Source organism: Montipora capricornis, chromosome 8, assembly GCF_036669925.1.
Source record: "Montipora capricornis isolate CH-2021 chromosome 8, ASM3666992v2, whole genome shotgun sequence".
In the NCBI taxonomy this organism is placed as follows: domain Eukaryota; kingdom Metazoa; phylum Cnidaria; class Anthozoa; order Scleractinia; family Acroporidae; genus Montipora; species Montipora capricornis.
The window spans coordinates 40,759,671-40,778,717 of record NC_090890.1 but is presented as its reverse complement, the minus strand read 5'-3'; the positions used below and the strand labels follow the sequence as shown (position 1 = coordinate 40,778,717).

The 19,047-nt window shown below is 36.4% G+C and overlaps 2 protein-coding genes across 3 annotated transcripts in view; one reads left to right on the top strand and one right to left on the bottom strand.

The window, feature by feature from the left end:
- The window catches only part of LOC138058968 (retinoic acid receptor RXR-alpha-like), a 5,562-nt gene extending 1,333 nt beyond the window's left edge, over positions 1-4,229 (top strand). The window contains exons 2-3 of the mRNA XM_068904448.1: positions 1,073-1,642; positions 2,253-4,229. Coding sequence (XP_068760549.1) covers positions 1,073-1,642; positions 2,253-2,506 — 824 coding nt within the window. The 3' untranslated portion in view covers positions 2,507-4,229. The remainder of the gene's footprint in view (positions 1-1,072; positions 1,643-2,252) is intronic.
- A 2,527-nt stretch (positions 4,230-6,756) lies between these two features.
- On the bottom strand, positions 6,757-18,850 carry LOC138058967 (crossover junction endonuclease EME1-like). 2 transcript variants are annotated; one of them, XM_068904447.1, is made up of 12 exons: positions 18,648-18,850; positions 17,629-18,447; positions 16,970-17,098; positions 15,406-15,453; positions 14,686-14,865; positions 14,470-14,562; positions 12,642-12,772; positions 9,464-9,733; positions 8,150-8,210; positions 7,479-7,604; positions 7,325-7,381; positions 6,757-7,086 (listed from the first exon to the last, which is right to left on the bottom strand). In XM_068904447.1, the coding sequence occupies exons 1-12, from the start codon at positions 18,819-18,821 to the stop codon at positions 6,976-6,978; spliced, it is 2,199 nt and encodes a 732-aa protein (XP_068760548.1). In that variant the 5' UTR covers positions 18,822-18,850; the 3' UTR covers positions 6,757-6,975. The 2 variants fall into 2 exon arrangements, with proteins under 2 accessions (XP_068760548.1, XP_068760547.1); XM_068904446.1 differs by having other exon boundaries at positions 18,636-18,835.
- Positions 18,851-19,047: the final 197 nt, after the last annotated feature.

Here is a 19,047-nt window from a genome sequence, read left to right as displayed (position 1 = left end):
TAGATATCCCATTTGGATCATTACTTTGACCAAAAAAATCCAAATTTGAAGAAAATTGCCGATGAAGGTATATACGGTTACCTTAATATGAAAAAAAATTATCAAGGCCTTCCACATGGGTAAACTGCTCCTTTTTTTCAGGGTCCCATAAGGGGGGTTCCGTGGAGCCCTGGATTTTTTTGCTGTGGAGCCCGGAGCCCGATCATTTCTCCGCCTGGAGCCCTGATCCGGAGCCTTAAAGTAGCTGCTCTGGAGCCCCGACTTTTTTGGCCTTGGAGCCCCGCTTTTTTAGGCCCGTAGCCCTGGAGCCCTAAACCCCTTTGGGACACTGTTTTTTGTAATCCTCGTAAACTCATAGAGCTGTCCTTTTTTGATAAGTTAGTTATTAACCTACATGGAAGGTAATAGCAGGGCAATGTGTTATATCCATTATATTCTTTCTCTGAAAGCTGGTATTCTATCAGAGGGGAGACTGGTTCTTATACTGAGGATTATAGCACTGTAAAAATGTTATACTGAACCCTTGTGCATGACCAGATGTGTGACCTAAAAAATTGGAAGAGATTGCAGTAAAGCAATGTGTGAAAATCCACTGAATGTGAATCCTAGCCTAACCCTCCCAATAGATGCCATGTGTGTGTATGCACCCTGGCTTTTAACCCTTTTCCTCCTGAAAGCGAGACTTACAGATTTTGCTCTGTGTAACTCCAGATGATTTTACTTGTCAATTGAGGGCGCTGTAGGTGTGAATGGGTGAACAAAATCTAGGTCCACTCAAAAACTGTTTTCCCCTTGAACCCATTGACTCATGGGAGTGTGACTTAACAGGATTTTTCACTCTGTCTAACGCCAGACAGAAATGTTTGCATCCTAGGGCGCTTAAGGGTTTAATAGGTTAAGACTTAGTGGAAGAATATGTGAATATGTGGTTCTTGTTAATGCTGGGTTCCGATGTTCTAATATACAACATCATCATTATTATTATTATCATCATCATCATCATCATCATCATCATCATCATCATCATCATTATTATTATTATTATTATTATTATTATTATTATTTTCATCAGGTGTGAGAAAAGAAAAGAAGCGTGGAGGTAGATCATTCTACCCATTAAAGAAACAAAAATTTGAGGAAGGAAATCAAGCCTCATCAGACCAAGAAATACCGGTACCAAGAAATATCACATATTGCTGTGAACTCATTGAAAATTTAATGAATAGCAGCCCGTGCATTGTTCCACCAGGTGAACCATTAAATAATTCACAGGAAGGAGTACAAGAAAGCAGGGAAGGACTATTAACACGATTTTCAAATGCAATCACCAAAGAACTGTACTTGATTGTAGAATGGGCAAAGCTTGTTCCAGGTTTTGATGAGCTTTGTCGAAAGGATCAGATTGCCCTTTTGACAGCTGGTGGCATGGAACTTATAGTCTTCAGAGTGATTTATAGGTCTATTCCTTACAAGGAGTATGTCTACATGAACAGCACCACTCTTCTCGTGAGGGAAGAATGTTATGACGTCTTGAATAAAGAAATTGTTGACATGATTTTAGATGTTGTGGAGAGGTTAAAGCCCCTTGCTATGGATGAGGTTGAATTTGCTTGCTTAAAGACCATACTCCTTACTGATCCAGGTAAATAGCTGTTTGGTTTCCTTTTTTACAAGTCTACGTCAAGTTGTAAGAACCCCAGAGGGGATGATACTTACACTACCAAGAGTGTTGTTATTCAAAAGCCAAGCTGTGCATCTCCTAGCCCCCTGCAACAACAACTATGGAGATTGTGCTCCTCCAGAGGCATCATGGGTGTACTGAATGTACTTACATACATTACAATAATAATAATGTTATTATTATTCCTCATGTTTGCTGATATGGGTCATCAATTGGCCTGTGATGATCTCCAACTGGTTTGTTTACATTTGCATATATTTATTAAATTCATAAAATAAATGAGGTTTGAGGTTGCCTATGCTTGGTCCAATTTCCTGTTCTAAAGATGACACTCTCCTCCTCAAATTTGTATCTAAATTAAAGCTGTTTACAATAATTATTGCTCATGGTTTCAAACTGTGAAGGTTCCATGACATTGGTAAATTCCACAAGTTACCTTTAATTTTGAAAAAATACATTGACAAAATTGAATGCTACATTGAATCTTGAACATGCTCCAGGAAATAATGTAATTACAATCCCATTTACCCTAGCCAGAGCATAATGTTTCTGTCTTTGATATGTATTCCAGAGACATCAGGACTTTCCGACAAGTTAGCTGTGGCAGCCCTGCAAAACTCATTTCTTGCAGCTCTTAAAGAGCACATGGAAACAACGTACCCCAATCAGAAAGGTCGCTTTGCTAAGCTTCTACTACGGCTTCCGGCTTTGCGTGATGTTTGTACCAAGGGCTATCAGTACTTTTTGTTGGTGCGGGCTAAGCTTGAAGGAGAAGTACCCATGTCAAAACTTTTACAAGAAATGTTTGAATCGGCAAGGTATTAGCAAAAATTAATTACCGGTACTAAAAGCAGTGTTCAAGTGTAGAATGTAAATGGAAAAATTGCAAACCAAAATACATGTACAGTGTAATGTTGTAAAAAAATAATTTGTTGATGATGATGAATGTACATGTGTTAACTTGTTGATGATGAATATTGTTTCATTAAAATCATTCATTTTCTATCATTTCATGAATTACCGGTACTTTTTATGGTACTAAAGTTTAGTCATTTTTCACAGCAAATTAAAGAAGAAAATACTTATCGCTTAATTAATCTAATATTATTATTATTATTCATGAGAAACTTAGGTTAAGAAGTCCAGACAATAAAAATGGACTGATAGTAATAATAATAATAATAATAATAACAATTATTCCATGAGCGTGCGTTGGATATGAGATGATAGATAGCCAACAAGGCGCGTAGCGCCGAGTTGGCTGTTATCATCTCATATCCAACAAGCGCGAGTGGAATAATTGTTTTATTAAAAACACCCCCAAAATATAAAAAACTAGACTCCAATAAAAATAAAAAGGCCCAAAAAATCACGCATATGCTTGCCGTGTTTGTAGATCATGGTATAATTAACAAATAGATTCCATGTTGCCGTGGGTCTGTTCAGTAATAGATCACAGATGAAGTCAAAATGTGGTAAGAACAAAAAAGTGGCACACGAGGCGATAGCCAAGTGTGTCACTGATGCTCTTACCACATTTTGACGTCTTCTGTGATCTATTACTGAACAGACCCACAGCAACATGGAATCTATTTGTTTTATATAATAAAGAATTAAACTTTATTCGCATAAAAGCTGATGGTGACGTCAATCGTGCGTCTGTCCTCTAACAGATCATAGGCAAGAACCAATCAAAATCCGTGAATAACTTTGGTTATTATATAATGGCTCATAACCCATGATGGCTTAGCCAATCAAAACTCTCGAATTGCATTACCCAATGATCCAGTTTTTAATGATAGTTATTATTCATGTGAAGGTGTACCTACTGTAACATACTCTAGGTACTTAAAGAAATTTTCTGAAGTGTCATCCCCAATCATTTATCAGCAAGCAAGCCTTATTATAGCATTCTCTTAGAATTAATATTTTTTTAATTGGGTTCATTATCACTAGTTTTTTAAGTCACACAATATTAAATTATTACTAGTTTGTTTGATTAAATAGATACATGCAGTGTGAAATTTGGGAAAATTCACAAAAGAGCCTGGTTATCAACATCGACATGTAGGTCAACTCAGAAACTCAAAACAAGGTTGTTGTGGTGATTAGGAATGGCTTTGTTTTATTGAACAACAAGACACTTTTGCTAATTGTTTGACACATGTCAGGTCTTAAGGTGGAATTTCGATGGTCCTGTAGATCAACTACATGTATATACATACATGTACATGTACCTGTTATTTACAATTTTCAAAGAGAGAAGCGATAATTGTACATGCAAAATTGACCACACACTTTTGGCTCCTTGATGAAGCTTACAGATTTACAATGACAATCATATTACATAAAGGTTTTGGCAAACATTTCATCATACTATACTTATCAACTGGAACATGCAACAGTAAATAATAATTATAATTATTTAAAATACACACTTTGTGCTAAACCAACAATATTATTGCCTCCCTATCTTCATTAACAGCTTGCCTTGTATTAAATTCAGTATTTATCTGCAATTTTTAATAAATTGAATGCTACTTTTTGTGTGTTTTGTGTAAGTCATTATTACAGTGTTCAAGCAAATATTGTCACAAAAGATATCCTGGGTGCCATTAAGAACAGATGTTGCCTCGACTTGCATAGAATTTTCTAAGATCTTGGAAAAAAATTCCTCAGGCACCCAGGGCACACAAAGGAGTAGTTCAAGTGTTAGGATTGACACTTTTGATTAACAAAGGTACAAATGTAATGAACAACTTTTTCTATCATGCAAACTATGATTAAAAGGATAAGTGATGCTTACACTTATATCTGGTCAATTTAAGGTGGCTTACTACAGTTATCCGAAGTAAAAATATCAAAATTTTGAAATATGTGAAATTAAAGCAAAATGATGTCTCTTGTGAAGTGTTGGTCACTGCAATTGATGTAAAATGTAATTTTACCTAACAAATAAATGCAAATCAGGGGGAAACGCTTAATATAGTGACATACTTCCTGGAGAGGGGACTGGAAACTAGACATTTCAAAGGCCTTTTTCTCAAAACCTAGCCGTACAACCAGGGTTAAAATTTTGCGAATTAGTAAACAACGTGTAGACAAAACCGTCAACATTTTTTCAAAAAGTTCTGTCAGACAGTTTTCCAGTTATTATTAATTGAAAATAGACGAAAATCAACGTTTTTGTCATTTTTTCTCACTTTGGGAAATCCTGAAATTTTGAGGTGGGGTTGTACGGCTGGTTTTCAAGAAAAAAGCCTTTGAAGTGTCTAGTTTCCAGTCCCCCCTCCAGGAGCTCGGTCACTATGTTTAGCATTTTCCCCTGATTTGCATTTATTTGTTTGGTAAAATTACATTTTACATCAATTGCAGTGACTACCGGTAACACTTCAGAAGAGACTTCCTGTTGCTTTAATTTCACAGATTCCAAAACCTTGATCTTTTTCTTTGGACAACTGTAGTAAGCCACCTTATGCAACAAGTCTCTAATAGATACCTGAAAAATTCAGGTGGCTTCATCTGTAACCTGCACTGCATAATTATTATAATATGATCAGTATATGATTGTCACAAAGTTTAAAAACCAGTACTAGGCTTTTATCTAACCCCACCCTCTTCTGAAATTTTTCAAAACTATGTTAATTACTTTTAGACTTTAAGAGCCCAATTCTCTATTGTGATCTTAAGGAAGGTGCCTACTATTGTTATTGCGCATACGTTCTGCGCATCTCGAGATACTCGGATTTCCTATCCGCGGTGCTAAATAATACAAGGATATTTTTGCGTGGTTCAAAGCTGTGGGGGGGAAAGCAGAACTTAGCAAGTGCTCTTGGCATCCGAAAAGAAAATTGGGGGTAACCACACATTTTTTAGAGATAATTAAGCTTGAATTTGGAAAAGAACGCCATACATTATTTTGTATTTTAGAGCTTTTTACAAATATTGTTGATTAATTATCTCGAAAAATGCGTGGTTACCCCCAATTTTCTTTTTGGATTTCAATAACACTTGTTAAGATCTGCTTTTCATGCATATTCAGTAAACTGCGCAAAAATACCTTTGAATTAGTAGGCATCGTCCTTAAGGAGGCTTGAAATGGTTGCAACACTTACCGTAAAAGACTCTCTGTTTAGATCGAATAACGCTACAACACTGTATCATGTAACCGCAATGTTATGATACCATATGAAACACCGATTATTTCCAAACAAGATGTGATCATTAAGCTACCTTGGCAATGGGATAGCCCAGCAAAAACACCGTATATTTTGCTGAAAAGAGATTAGAAGGCCAGGATGAAACTTCGGCAAAGTTTAAAAAAGAGTTTGTCCAGAGGATTCAGAGCTACCTTAAAACATCATGTCCTTCTGATTACTTTTCAGAAATAAACAATGGGGGTCACCATGTTCGTTTTTGAGATACATGTATAAGCAACTAAGGACAAAATAAAGGGGGTTTTTACAGGGCTTGCCCATTGCCACGGTGACATTATGTCACAACAATGACTGCATCATGTTCAGCAATAATTCGTGTTTCATTTGGTACCACAATATTGCCAATACGTGATACAACATTGTGGTGCCGATCCTTCTAATAAGAGCGTCACTTGGAAGCGTTGAAACTGGTTCAAGCCTCCTTAAGTGATCTCATAATGCACTATTTTTATGTGGTGATCATTCGTTATAATTTATTTGTTTATTAAAACAAAATTATTCTCTAAAAGGACAGCTGTGACAGTGAGCTACTCTTAAATTCAAGGTGAAATGGAATTTATGTACAATTGTCCATACAAATTTAACTCAAAGACCATCATAACCTCAGACCACCTATACATGTAATAAACAAAAATGGCAGCATTTTGGGTTCTCTCACTTGTGTCTTACTAGAAAGGAGGGTAGCATGATATCCAGCAGGATGAAAGACCACACCTTGTATAGCACAAAAAGGCTCTATCTTTAGCCTAAGACAAGGTGGTTTATTAAATGTGTAAACTTGCAAGGAGAAAGAAGGAAACCTTCATCTACCGCTTGGTTGCATTATCGGGTGGGAGTTGATGAAAATAATCAGCAAACAAGGCAACACAATAATCATTTTAATTCAAAACATAACTAAATTTTTATATTTACAATTATTTAAAGGTATGAAATATTACAGTTTGTACCTGTATATTAAATAATTATTACACTTTGATTCCCATTAGTATTTGGAAAGAAGGGGTTGATGTGGAAGAAATGCTTCCAGGAACAGGAACAATAATTTTACTTAAAATACCTACAACTGATTTTGGGTATTCACTTCAAAGACAAGTCACCATCCTCACTGGTGAAAAGCATGTGGATCCTTCTAGAAAGCTCAGGCCCAATCCTTCGACTTGTCGCCAACACTCCCGCTCCTCGACGAACCTGGAATTAAATTAAGGACAGTAAAAGTTAAATAGCCTTTACCTTTCTTGTTTTTTTTTTTTTTTTAATTTTTTTGGAGAGCAATCACAACTGAAAATGAGAGCAACTCAATTTCAGCCATCTTGACTTTCATTAAGCAAAGATTTTGTCGGTTTTTGTCTACTTACAGAGAGGGAATATAACCTTTCTCGTTGCGGTATTGAAGAAAAGTTAATTGCCAATTAAGTAATACATTTACCAAAATGTCCTGAAGCAGTTTGGCAGCTTCCTCCCTGCTACCACATTTGCTGTAGGCCTAAAAAGTTGAAAATCTGTAAGTTGTTTTGCTTTAACAAATCTTAGAACCAGAAAGAAAGTTTCCGAACTTAATAATTCTTTACAATGCCCTGTACCTGAAATAGACTCTGTGGAGTGGGGTACATTGCAACTATAGCAGAAGCCATGTCAGGAGATACATTTCTAAACTGCTGAAAATTCTGCTGCCAAACCCTCTTTAAACCATTGCCTTCCTTTGATACCTTAGAAATTAACAGGAAAAAAGAAATGTTTTGCAGTTCCAAGTCTAACAAATACACAAATAAGTCACATTTTTCCATCAATGAGAGGGTTTTAATGATACTCCAGGAAGGACAAAACTTGAGCATCTTTCATGAAACCTTCCTTTTGATCCAAGATTACACTAATTACAGTATTATTTAATGCCTGGTGATTGAATGTAGTAATAAAAACAACCAATTCCAGTATGAAATAAACGAAAACAACTTTTATTTTTTAACAAAATAAAAACAATGTTTTGTTACCTGCAATTGATTATGAATAGACCATTTTACAGTTGTGTGTTAGTTACCTGGCCTATGAATAAAAGTGAGGCGGGATTTGAACCCTCACTTCTTTTCTAAATTATTACTAATTAGCATGACAACAACATCATTAACATACAAAAAAGAGGGAGGTCTGTATCATAACAAGGTCAACACTAGCCTCACTTTCATTTAAAGGCCAGGTAACTAAGCACAACTGTAAAGAGGTCTATTAAGTAGAGCTGAAGAAGATAACTTGCTACCTTTACAGATCCCTTGTCTCCACCTTCAACACAAAAGCTAAATGCCTCTGGTTGTTTCTTTCTGTCAATAAACATATAATTTCAAAACAATTCAATTATAAAGCTTTACATACTGCAAATATAAAGGATGAAAGATATTAAGAACTGTACTGTGACATAGGACACTGGCAGCTCTTTCAGTTCAATTTACTAGAAGAAAAATGGCAATCTATAACTCACAGTACAGCCAAACAAAACAAGGTCAGTATTAAAATTATCACTATAATACTTCTATAGATCAAGCAATAACAGTATTAACAACAAAAAGTAAATTAGTGGACCCTACAAAACTTATGCTAATTATTAGCATCCTTTCTTCAACCCTTCCCAGGGGTGGATTCAGGATTTTTCTTAGGACAGGGTGCACCACTAAGGAAATTGGCTAATTAGCTGACTGGCAGAATAGGGATGAATTATGTTAAATAGATGCAAATAGAGTGATGATGTCACAAAAACCTTATGAAATTATGGGATTTACTGAGATGATATTCTGAAAATTCATGATGAGGAATGTCCACTTGCCAAATATCAGGGTCTTATTGCAATTTGGATGTGAGATATAGGCCCATTCATGCATGCTTCAGTGAGTCCATACAAATAATATCGTAATTTTGTCTTGGTTCTAAAACCATAATTTAGAACATTAAGACAAAATTACAAGATTTGAATGGAGTCACTGAAGCATGAAAGGGCCAATACTGCATGTCACCCCCAAATTGCAATAAGATGCTGATTTTTGGCAAGTGCATAAATTATGGACATTCTTCATCATGTACTTTCTGAAGATCTTAATTAATGAATTCAATTAAGTCAAAAATTTAAATATTTGAATGTGATGTCACACTTTACCACTAGTAGATGTCAAGTAAAAGGTGGTTCAGGGTTCAAAGGTTAGGGTTGCCAAACCAACAAAGGTACTGGCGGTACTCAGTGTAAATCTAGAATTACTGTATCATGACCACCAATATCGTTGTTTGGTAGCTTGGCACATCAATGCTCCACCTGCTCCTTTTAACTGTGAAGAAGTGCACCCTTTAATCTTTTAGCAAATTGCTGAGCATGCAGTATACGAGAACCCTTGAAATAACTATGGATTACCCCTGAGGAGTGACAAAATGTTGGGTCTTTGAATTGTAATTTTTAAAGCCACATTCATAATACAAGAGTAGCAAAAAATGTCTGATTGTCAACAAGATAGTTGCAGTATGTATGTCACTCGATCCATATGATAATTATTATTGTTATTCACAGCAACCTAAATAATTCATATCTTACTTATAAGGAGCCTCTGCTACAGCTTTAGTGAACATCGACAACATTTCAGCAAATTCCTCTTCTGTTTCACACATGCGTACACGGCAGTTTGGCTGACGAAGTTGAAGATCCACCAGTGCCTCTTCAACATCAACTCGTGACACCATAACACTAAATTCAGGTCCCTTTTTAGCCTTTTTTCTTCCTTCACCGCTGGGCTTGTCAGTGTCTGATGAGCTGGAACCTAGAACTGTATTTCGAAATTGCCTTTGCTGGGTGAGCTTCACGCCTCTTTGGGGAAAAAAGTGACCAAGTAATTCAATTAAGTTGTTTTTCTATTTCTTACTTTCACAGTTAAATTAAAAGCACAGCTTAATGTTCTTTCAGGTTGGGTGTGGTACAGTTTTCTAGCCACAAACAAAGGAAAGGATTTGGCAGTACTTAAGGTGGCTTGCTACAGTTTTCCAAAGAAAAAGTTTAAGATGTCTCTTCTGAAGTGTTAGTTACTGCAATTGACACAGTTATGTCCAGAAATGACCCTAATTAGATGCACGCCCAATTTTGATGTCCAGCACAAAGTGTCCCTTTAAGTCTAAGCCTTTGATACCTATTTCCAAGAACTAAGGTAAGGGTAAAGGTTAGCATTATTTTTAGCTTAGCGTAAATGCAGCTGTTTATCCTTACTTGAAGAGCAGCTTTTGGGGGACACTTTTAAGACATTAATTTCCCTTTTCGAGAAAAGAGTGATGTTGAAGTTGCGGAGAACAGCAAGGGTACACTTCATGATGCTTATTGACATCCATGTGCATCTAATTAGGGTCAATCCTGGACATACCTGGCAATTAATGTAAAATGTAATAATTATTATTTTACTTAACAAATAAATGCAAATCAGTCGCAAAATGCTAAATATAGTGACCAAGCTCCTGGAAGGGGGACTGGAAACTAGACAATTCAAAGGCCTTTTTCTCAAAAACTAGCTGTGCGACGACATCTTTAAAATTTCAGGATTTGACGCATGCAAATGGCCAAAATATAAATTCTTTTCAAAATGTTGACAGTTTCCTTTTCATATTGTTTACTAAATTATTCCTAAAATTTCAACCCTGGTCATATGGCTAGTTTTTTAGAAAAAAGCCTTTGAAATGTCTAGTTTCCAGTCCCCTCATCAGGAGCTCGGTCACTATATTTTGCCTTTTGCATTTATTTGTTAGGTATACATTTTACATCAGTTGTAGTGATTAACACTTCAGAGCAGACATCCTGTTGCTTTAATTTCACAGATTTCAAAATCTTCATTGTAGTAAGCCACCTTAAAATAATATTAATACGTTAATATTATACGTTAATATTAATACGTTATCTATTTCTTCCATTCTTGGTTTGAATGTAGTCTACTTTGATGACTGCATTTTAAAAAGCTCATTAACATTCTGGAATCATGCGCTCTTTGTTTTATCAGACATTCAATTCAACAAAAATGAATATGTACAGTCTTGCTTCCCTACTAGAGGGTCTCTTTTCTTTTTGCGTTTACTGGGCTGACGAGTCTGCCATGGGTTGAAACTCAATATTGATCCAGTTGCCCTTAACAACCTTGGACAGCACTCTTCAAACCACATGCCCAATGATACTGTGTCTTTGCTGGCTGTGACTTGAGCCTGATGTGTCCCATGCATTCCTTTAGAATAATTCCGCTGTTGTGAATTAATTAAGTTAGCCCACACAACATGAAGTATCACATGAGGATTTTATCACTAAGAAACTGCCGTACATGCTCAACACAGTGAGTTTGAGTCGACCCGTGGCAGAGGTCTCTTTTCCTGTACTCGTCAGCCAAGCAAATGAAAAGATACCTCTGCTAGCGGGGAAAGTTTTTGCATTTTTGCACACTGCTTTTGATTTTCATTTACTTGCAACAGAATAGACTCTTTGCAACTACATACCGTATGTGGGTAACTTAAAAGTTTGGTTTTTTGCTTGATTCAAGGATCTCAAAATGTCAGTATACAGACCTCACTTTCCCTGGCCAGATTGTGACTTATGGTTCCATCTTTCACTTGTACATTGTATTAAAAGCAATGTATTATTGTGAATGTTTTTAACCCATTGACTCCTTGGGGTTCCCCATTGACAAGTAAAATCGTCTGGCATTAGACAGAGAAAAATACTAAGTATGGCCAGTTTGGGCCGGTTTGGGTATCAAAGGGTTAATTTAAGACTATGACAACACACTGCAGTAATTCAAAATTAAACTGAAAGTTTTCGTGTGCAGGCTGTGCAGCTTCAGTGCTGGAAATAACAGTCGGTCATCGGACATTGTCTGACCAAATTTTGAAAATGTCCGGCCAATTTCACATTATGATCAGACACGACTGAACATCTCACCATCACTTCTTGAGTTCTCTTCTTCAAGGCGTTGTCAGTCAATAAATTATGTCCGGCCCAATTTGGCAAATGTCCGACCAAAAGGAAGATTTGAAAGGACATACCGGTATGTCCTGCGAATGAAGAAAAATTATTTCCAGCACTGAGCTTGCTTTGTCGGTGAGACCATCCGACATTTCAACACATGTGTAAGGGAACACTTAGTATGTCGCTCTGCCTGTTCCCGTGACAATTTTGCCATCATCGATCAGGCATCTTTGCGATTTGCTCTTAAAATCAAAGAGGCATTGCACATATTTCTGGGACAAACCAACACTTAACGCATAGGTCAAACATGTTAATTTAAATTTTGAATTACTATTGTCATAGTCTTAATTATTGCTATTATTATTATTGTAATTTCTCTTGACTAGTATTTATATTCCACTGGAATTTATTGTTCATTTCACACTGAACATGGCAGAGGCAATTAATTGCCGAAACATGTCTGTAAAACTCAGGAGTGTCAAGTTTTTCTTTAAATTTAATTTCATCTAGACTATTCAAATACAGTAATATTTGTACCATATTTGCCAAGGGGTTTTTCACTTCTGCTGCCATGTAACAGATAAATTTATTCGTACAGTTTGATACTAGTGTGCTGTTCAATGCTCATGGCTGCTTGAGTATAAAAGTTAACCTGCTGGTGACTGCAATGCTTGTTGGAGCAATTTATTCACTGATACAAACTACCGGTAGTCACTGGATTGCTGAAAGTCAGCTGCAAGTGTACACTGCCCGCAAACCTTAAAAAAGAACATTAATAGCTTACTTGAAATACTCCTCAAGTCCTAGAATAACCAAAGTTACAACTTTTCCAGCATAAATCTCAAGAATTCTTTCACAGAAAGCAGCCAAGCTCTCATTGTCATCAGTGATAGTAATAACGGTACTTTGGACCTCCTAAAACATTTCAGAGATGTGTGTTAACAATGAAAACATGTTTTAAAATTAGTTTTCTTTGTAGCGATTAACTTGAATTTTAGGGTTATTTAATATGTATTATAGATACAAATATATACATAATATATATTTTGCATTTTGCATTTTAACTTAAGTTTATTTTTTCTTTTTTACTCCACGGCTCACAGGTTACGGTTTTTGCCCTGGGTCACTTGATTAGAATGTAGCACTCAGTTGAATCCTCTGCAACAGTGTACATAATAGTAATTGACAAAGTAGAGAAATATCAGGAACTGAAAAGAGAAATTGGTAGGATCTGGCAGATGAGATCGGTAAACGTACAGTAGTTCCAATTGTGATTGGTGCGCCTGGCTCTGAGACAAAAAAGTTTTGAAAATAGTTGGAAAAGTTATAAGTTGATGTAAATATTGGTGAAGTGCAAAAAAATACCTTTTTGGGAACAATGCATATCCTAAGGACAGTTTTAGAACAATAAGAGAAAGAAGTAATAGCATTGATTTAATTTGGCAACGACAGCCTGAGCAATATGCTTTTTCTTCAAATAAGAACAACAATAATAATAATAATAATAATAATAATAATAATAATAATAAATAATAACTGAATGATGACAATAACTGAAGGAAGGTCTGATTATTGCTGCGCAGGATCAAAGCCTGGCAACAAGGTTGTACCACAGCAACATTATTAAAGATGGCACTAATCTATTATGAAGTAATAGCAATCTGTCGATCACGTCATATCTGGCTGCCCAGAACTTGCCAAAACTGAATACATTCAGAGGCATGATAACACAGCATCATTCATCCATTGGAAGGTGTGCCAGAGCTATGATATCAAGTCAAATGACAAATGATACGACCACAAACCAGATACTGTTAGAAGTAGAGAATGAACAAGCAATGATTCTGTGGAATATGTCAATTCATACTGACAAGGAAATAGTGGCTAATAAACCAGATATCATAATCAGAGATCACACTATTCAGAAATGTCAGATTATAGATATGGCAGTCCCATCAGACAGAAATACATCTGTTAAGGTAGTTGAGAAACTCTCTAAGTATAAAGACTTAGAGATTGAGATCGCCAGAATGTGGAAAATTGGAATAGGGATGATACCAGTTGTCATTGGTGCACTTGGGGTCATTAAGAAGGGACTGGAAAAGTATATTGACAAGATTCCAGGCACAGTCAGCATTGATGAGCTCCAAAAAATTACTCTTCTGGGATCACCTCGCATCTTGAGAAAGGTTCTGTCAATGAAGTGAACTCTTTGGTGCCTAACGCCCATGGGTTCGACCCAGTGCTTCAGAGACTAAACAAGCAAGCCAAGGATTACAATTGATGATAATGATGATGATGATGACGATGATAATAATAATAAATAATATATAAATAATTATCATTTATAATAACTCATTCTTTAATTATTCTATCTACAGGTACAAGTGCACATTTTTTTCACATACCTATATTAAATTACTAAACTTTTCATTTCCCCATCTAAATGTTTCTGTTCATGAGTATAATAGCATTTAGAGAACCAAGAGACTGCACGCAATCTACTGTAGATAGAAATGGTTCTACTCTTAGTAAAGAGCATAAGGGCTGCAAGGAAAAGTATTATCTTCTTGGAATTCGTCTTCTTGCCTCTAGGAAATAAACCAGCTAACCTTACAAAAACAAGACACCATTTCCACAAATTTAATTGCTGTAAGAAGGAGTACTGCATGTTGCTCCTCAACGAAGGTAGTCTTGGATGAAATCTATAAAGAGAAAAGCAAACGTTTTGAACCATTCGATGTGAGATTGTACGACTGTGTTCATATGTGCGACTATCATGAAGGTAAAAAATTCTCCTCAACGTGATCTTTGAAAGGTATTTTTACCTGGAGAGTATCGTCTACATCATGTTCTACATTTGCTCTCTGCCAAGTAACACTGCAGGGTATGCGCTGTGCAATAACTTTATGGCCTGCACCTAGTAATTCCAACTTCTGAAGGAGGACGTTGTCTGCTGGCAGTTCACTGCCTTGTAAAATATTAGGATCAATGCACATCACGACTTGCTGTGAAAGTATATAACAGAAATCACTATATTATATTTTTTAATGGAAAAGGATTTCAGGACACTCTGGACAGCAGAAGACTGATGAATTCGTACAGAAGCTATTAAACAAGAGGGTCAATTTACTGTACCATTGAATACAGCTCATTTAGAATCAGTCAAGCTGCTTTTCTCATCAACAGATCTAGAGACCACAATCCTTTTATATCTGTGTTTGTCAACTCAAGATACTGTAGGGTGCAAAGTCCACAAACCCAAGCTTTCTGATGATGGCACTTGAGAAGTGGAAGAAAACCCAAAGCTCCTTTCATGCATTCTTGAATATACCACTAAATTCTGCTAATTCCTGGATCCAGCCCACCAAAAATGTATGCAAAAATGCAAAAATGTGCAATGTAAGACTAGTGATGCACTATCATTGACTCTTTTAATATCCCACATACTGCAGCTGGGTTAAAGCAGAAAAATATACAAGACACCTCTGCAGTGGCTGTCTTGCAGTCTGTCAATTAAAGCAAATTAATAATTAAAGCACTCTTGCCTTGATGCAGCCATCCAAACGATTGCTCTTCTGGTTCATACTTTCTACCTATTTTCACACGGAATTAACTTTAAGTTAATATCATTCATTTTTCATTGCAAAGAACATCGTCCAATTGTAATTTATTACGGCAATCATGTTTATCAGACCATGAGGTGGCACATACAGTATCTGATTTTACTCTGACTAGCATCACACAATATACATGTACATTATTTGTCCATGAGAATGGACCAAATTCATGGATAAAATGAAAATTCACAAAAACAAAAATTATTATATAAACATGTACAGTACCGCCTGGAAGTATTGACCCCTAGGGACGAGGCAATACCTCGTCTTTGCCACAGGTAGTGGACGCGCGGCACCGAGGTATGCAAATTTTTTTCCCTCGGTAAAACCTCTCTTTAAAGTGCAACTATGACGAAATTCACATCTATCCTATCTAAGCCATAAAGACATGTCATCTGTACGAGAAGAAGAATGCTATTTACTATTTTGAAATACATGTATATTTTTTTGTTCCAGAGATATTCAAAATATGCAAATTAGCCAAGGGATGATGTCATAAACTCAACTGAATTATGATCAAATATGGTGGCAAGAGATATCCCAGCCAATTTGTATCAGAAATGATTGATTCTTTGCAGTACCATTCTAGAAGATGTGCTCCACAATAACAGCATACCAGTTTTGTTACCATGGCAACATACTGGGCTCCAGACCTCCCTGATATTAAAGGCTTTGCTGGCCACCTTTGGCATACTATTTTGATATTTGCCAATGGTGCCTCATCTGCATGATCCTGCAGGCATATAGATACGTTGGGAAGAGTTTGTTGCCTTGATAAATGTTTTTCTACCTTACGATCACCACAAGTATCGAATCAGGTTGAAGGAGACTGGAAAAAAGTGAGTTGCCATGGGAACAATTTTCTTTGCAGTCAAAGGTGTGTTGCCTGTATAACTATTAGCCTACCAAGTCTCAATGGTCTCTGCTGCAAATTGAGTGACAGCTCTATTTACATATTACTTGATTTTATATTGGGTTGTTGGTTGAGTGAATGACAGCATCAGTAATCTCATTTGCATATTTTACACATTTTCCAAACTTAAATATCTCTGGAACCTATGCAGATATTTCCAAACGGTACTTTTTTTATCTTTCCTGGAATTCTATATTATTTTATACTAAACCTAAAAATTCAAGGTACAAAATTTTGATCATAGTAGCACTTTCAATAGGAAATTCCATTATTGTGCTACATGTGCATGTAATGATTATTCATCCCCAAAAGACAGAAGATTCTCAAATGAATGTCTTGTTGTTATGGACCAATATGCTCACATATAATTATGATTACAGACCTACCAGTCCATAATGTTACGGTTCAGACCACACCTAAAGGAGTAGTAGGTTATTACCTCTTCCACATCTCATCAAAAACCCTATGCATAGGCAAATGATTTTACCTATCAACAGGTGAGTAGGGTCCCAAACCCTTAAGGGAAAAAAGAATCAAACAAAGCTTTATGATCATCATTATAATCACCCTCATTCAAACCTTTTTTAAAAGTTTCTCTTTATCCCGTTTAACCTTCATTTGTTCTCTGGCAAGCTCTCTTTCCTGTTTTTCTTTTTCCTTAGCTTCTTTCTTGGCTTGAAGCTCCAACATCTTGGCTTGTTTCCTTCTCTTAAGTTATCAGAAAAAATTACCAAAAGAAATAGGATATTCAGTTGCAATGTATGCCACTACTAAGGAAACACACACTTCTTGATTGACAGAAGTGACCATCCCCCTTCGTCCCTCTTCTCGTGTTCCAACAACCATAAACCTGAATTGGTAAATCCACGTAATTATGACGTCAATAAATTCCTTTGGATCTCAGTGGTTACACTGTACAATAAGCACCAACAACTAATGAAAGTGTACTCTACTTAATTAACTCCAAGAAGTCTGCCATGACTTGTAATCTGGAAGTGAATCTGGCAAGATCAGGTGTCCAGCTTTCAATCAAGACACACTTCTTATCTGTGTGACTTCATTGTGCACGTACATAGCTAATTTTCAAGGAGGCAAATACCAACCAATAAGGTTAGAGAAATGGAATCAACTGACCTTACCAAAAAGCAATTTGCTTCTTACAGTACACTGTAAATAAAGGTACAATTGTGTAATCCAATTATTACATGTATAAATGAACTACAACCAAATAATCCTACCAAAGCATTGTTTTTCTGTCTCAGTACTTCCTCAGCAGTCCTCTTTTTTCTCTTTGTTGGAATTTCATGAGATTCTGCACAGTTAACTGTACCTGAGCTACAACTGGACATAAACGATTGACAGACACCACTGTTTTGACTTTCAGACGATACCCCTGAAGATGGTAGCATGCAAGGAAAATCATTGTCATCATCGCTGGAGAGATGTGAATCCATAATATTTGTTTCCATTCTTGGAGAAAGATCCACGTTATTGTCCTTCCCTTTCTTTTTTGGATTCCCACAACTTTTAACCTTCTTTGGTTCAACCAGAATACAATCAGGTACATCCTCACCTGTTGCACGAGATAGCAAAGAGCATTTACTGACTACAATGTTGCACTTGTCTTGCAAACATAGCTCCTCACCATCATCACTGTCATCTGAGAAGGAAACATCTATTATTGAACTTGTCCTCTTCACTTCTCCAGATCCTGTGTTTTTGTTTGAGATTCTATCAAACTTCTTATAATAATTATAAGTCCCATTCCTGAAGTCTGTTTGTGTGTTCGATTGTTCTAAACGGCCCTTATGAGATTCTCTGTCATATAATCTGCCCTTTAATGCAGTGAACAAACTCTTTGTCTCGTCTTCATCATCTGAATCCGTCTCTTCAGTTTCTGAAGAGTCCCTATCTTGACTTTTTGCTTCATTTATCACAGCCATTGTTGAATTCCTCCTACTAAATGAAATATCACCTTCTCTTTTAGCTTCACTACTCAAAATTTGGTCCGGCGGTGAATCTTCATCCTCATGATCAACATTGATTGCAGCAGGGAACTAAATAAATAGGAGAAAAGCAAAAAAAAAATACACTTGCTCTGAGAAGCATTACATACACTCATTAATCCAAGGCCTTAAATATGATGTCCTAAGCAAATCTAAGCGTCTTTACCTCTTATGTATCTGTTACTAGGAAACTACAATTTATAATTAAAGACTTTTAAAATTTAATAACAACAGAGAACCTCCAGCTTCACCTGGCCGTCCAAAATCCTGTTGATTGTTCTTGTTGTACTTCCAGTAATAACTAAATCCTTTGCAACATCCTTGGGATTAACGTCAGGACATACTGCCAATACATTATTGATCATGAACTGTGGGACCTTTTGGGGAGAATAACCAGCTGGAAACACGTTGAAAGAGGCCGCCATTTTTCAACTTACAAGCGCCCTTTTTATCTAGGTACTTCATGTATCCCCTATTATAGTGTATTTAAATTATAAGGGATATAAAATTAAAACAATTAGACATCCCGTAGCCCGCAAGGGCTACGGGTCAATAGCCCATGAGCCGAAGCCGAATGGGGTATTGACCCGTGGCCGTTGAGGACGAAGGGTCTAATTGTTTTAATTTTATATACCTTATTCCTTATCAAGC

Coding starts and splice junctions, on each gene's coding strand:
- LOC138058967 (XM_068904446.1), bottom strand. CDS start 18,821: ATGGCGGCCTCTTTCAACGTGTTTCCAGCTGGTTATTCTCCCCAAAAG. Junction 18,448..18,635: donor ACGGCCAGGTGAAGCTGGAG/GTTCTCTGTTGT, acceptor CTATTTATTTAG/TTCCCTGCTGCAATCAATGT. Junction 15,454..16,969: donor AAGAGAAACTTTTAAAAAAG/GTTTGAATGAGG, acceptor GTGTGAAAATAG/GTAGAAAGTATGAACCAGAA.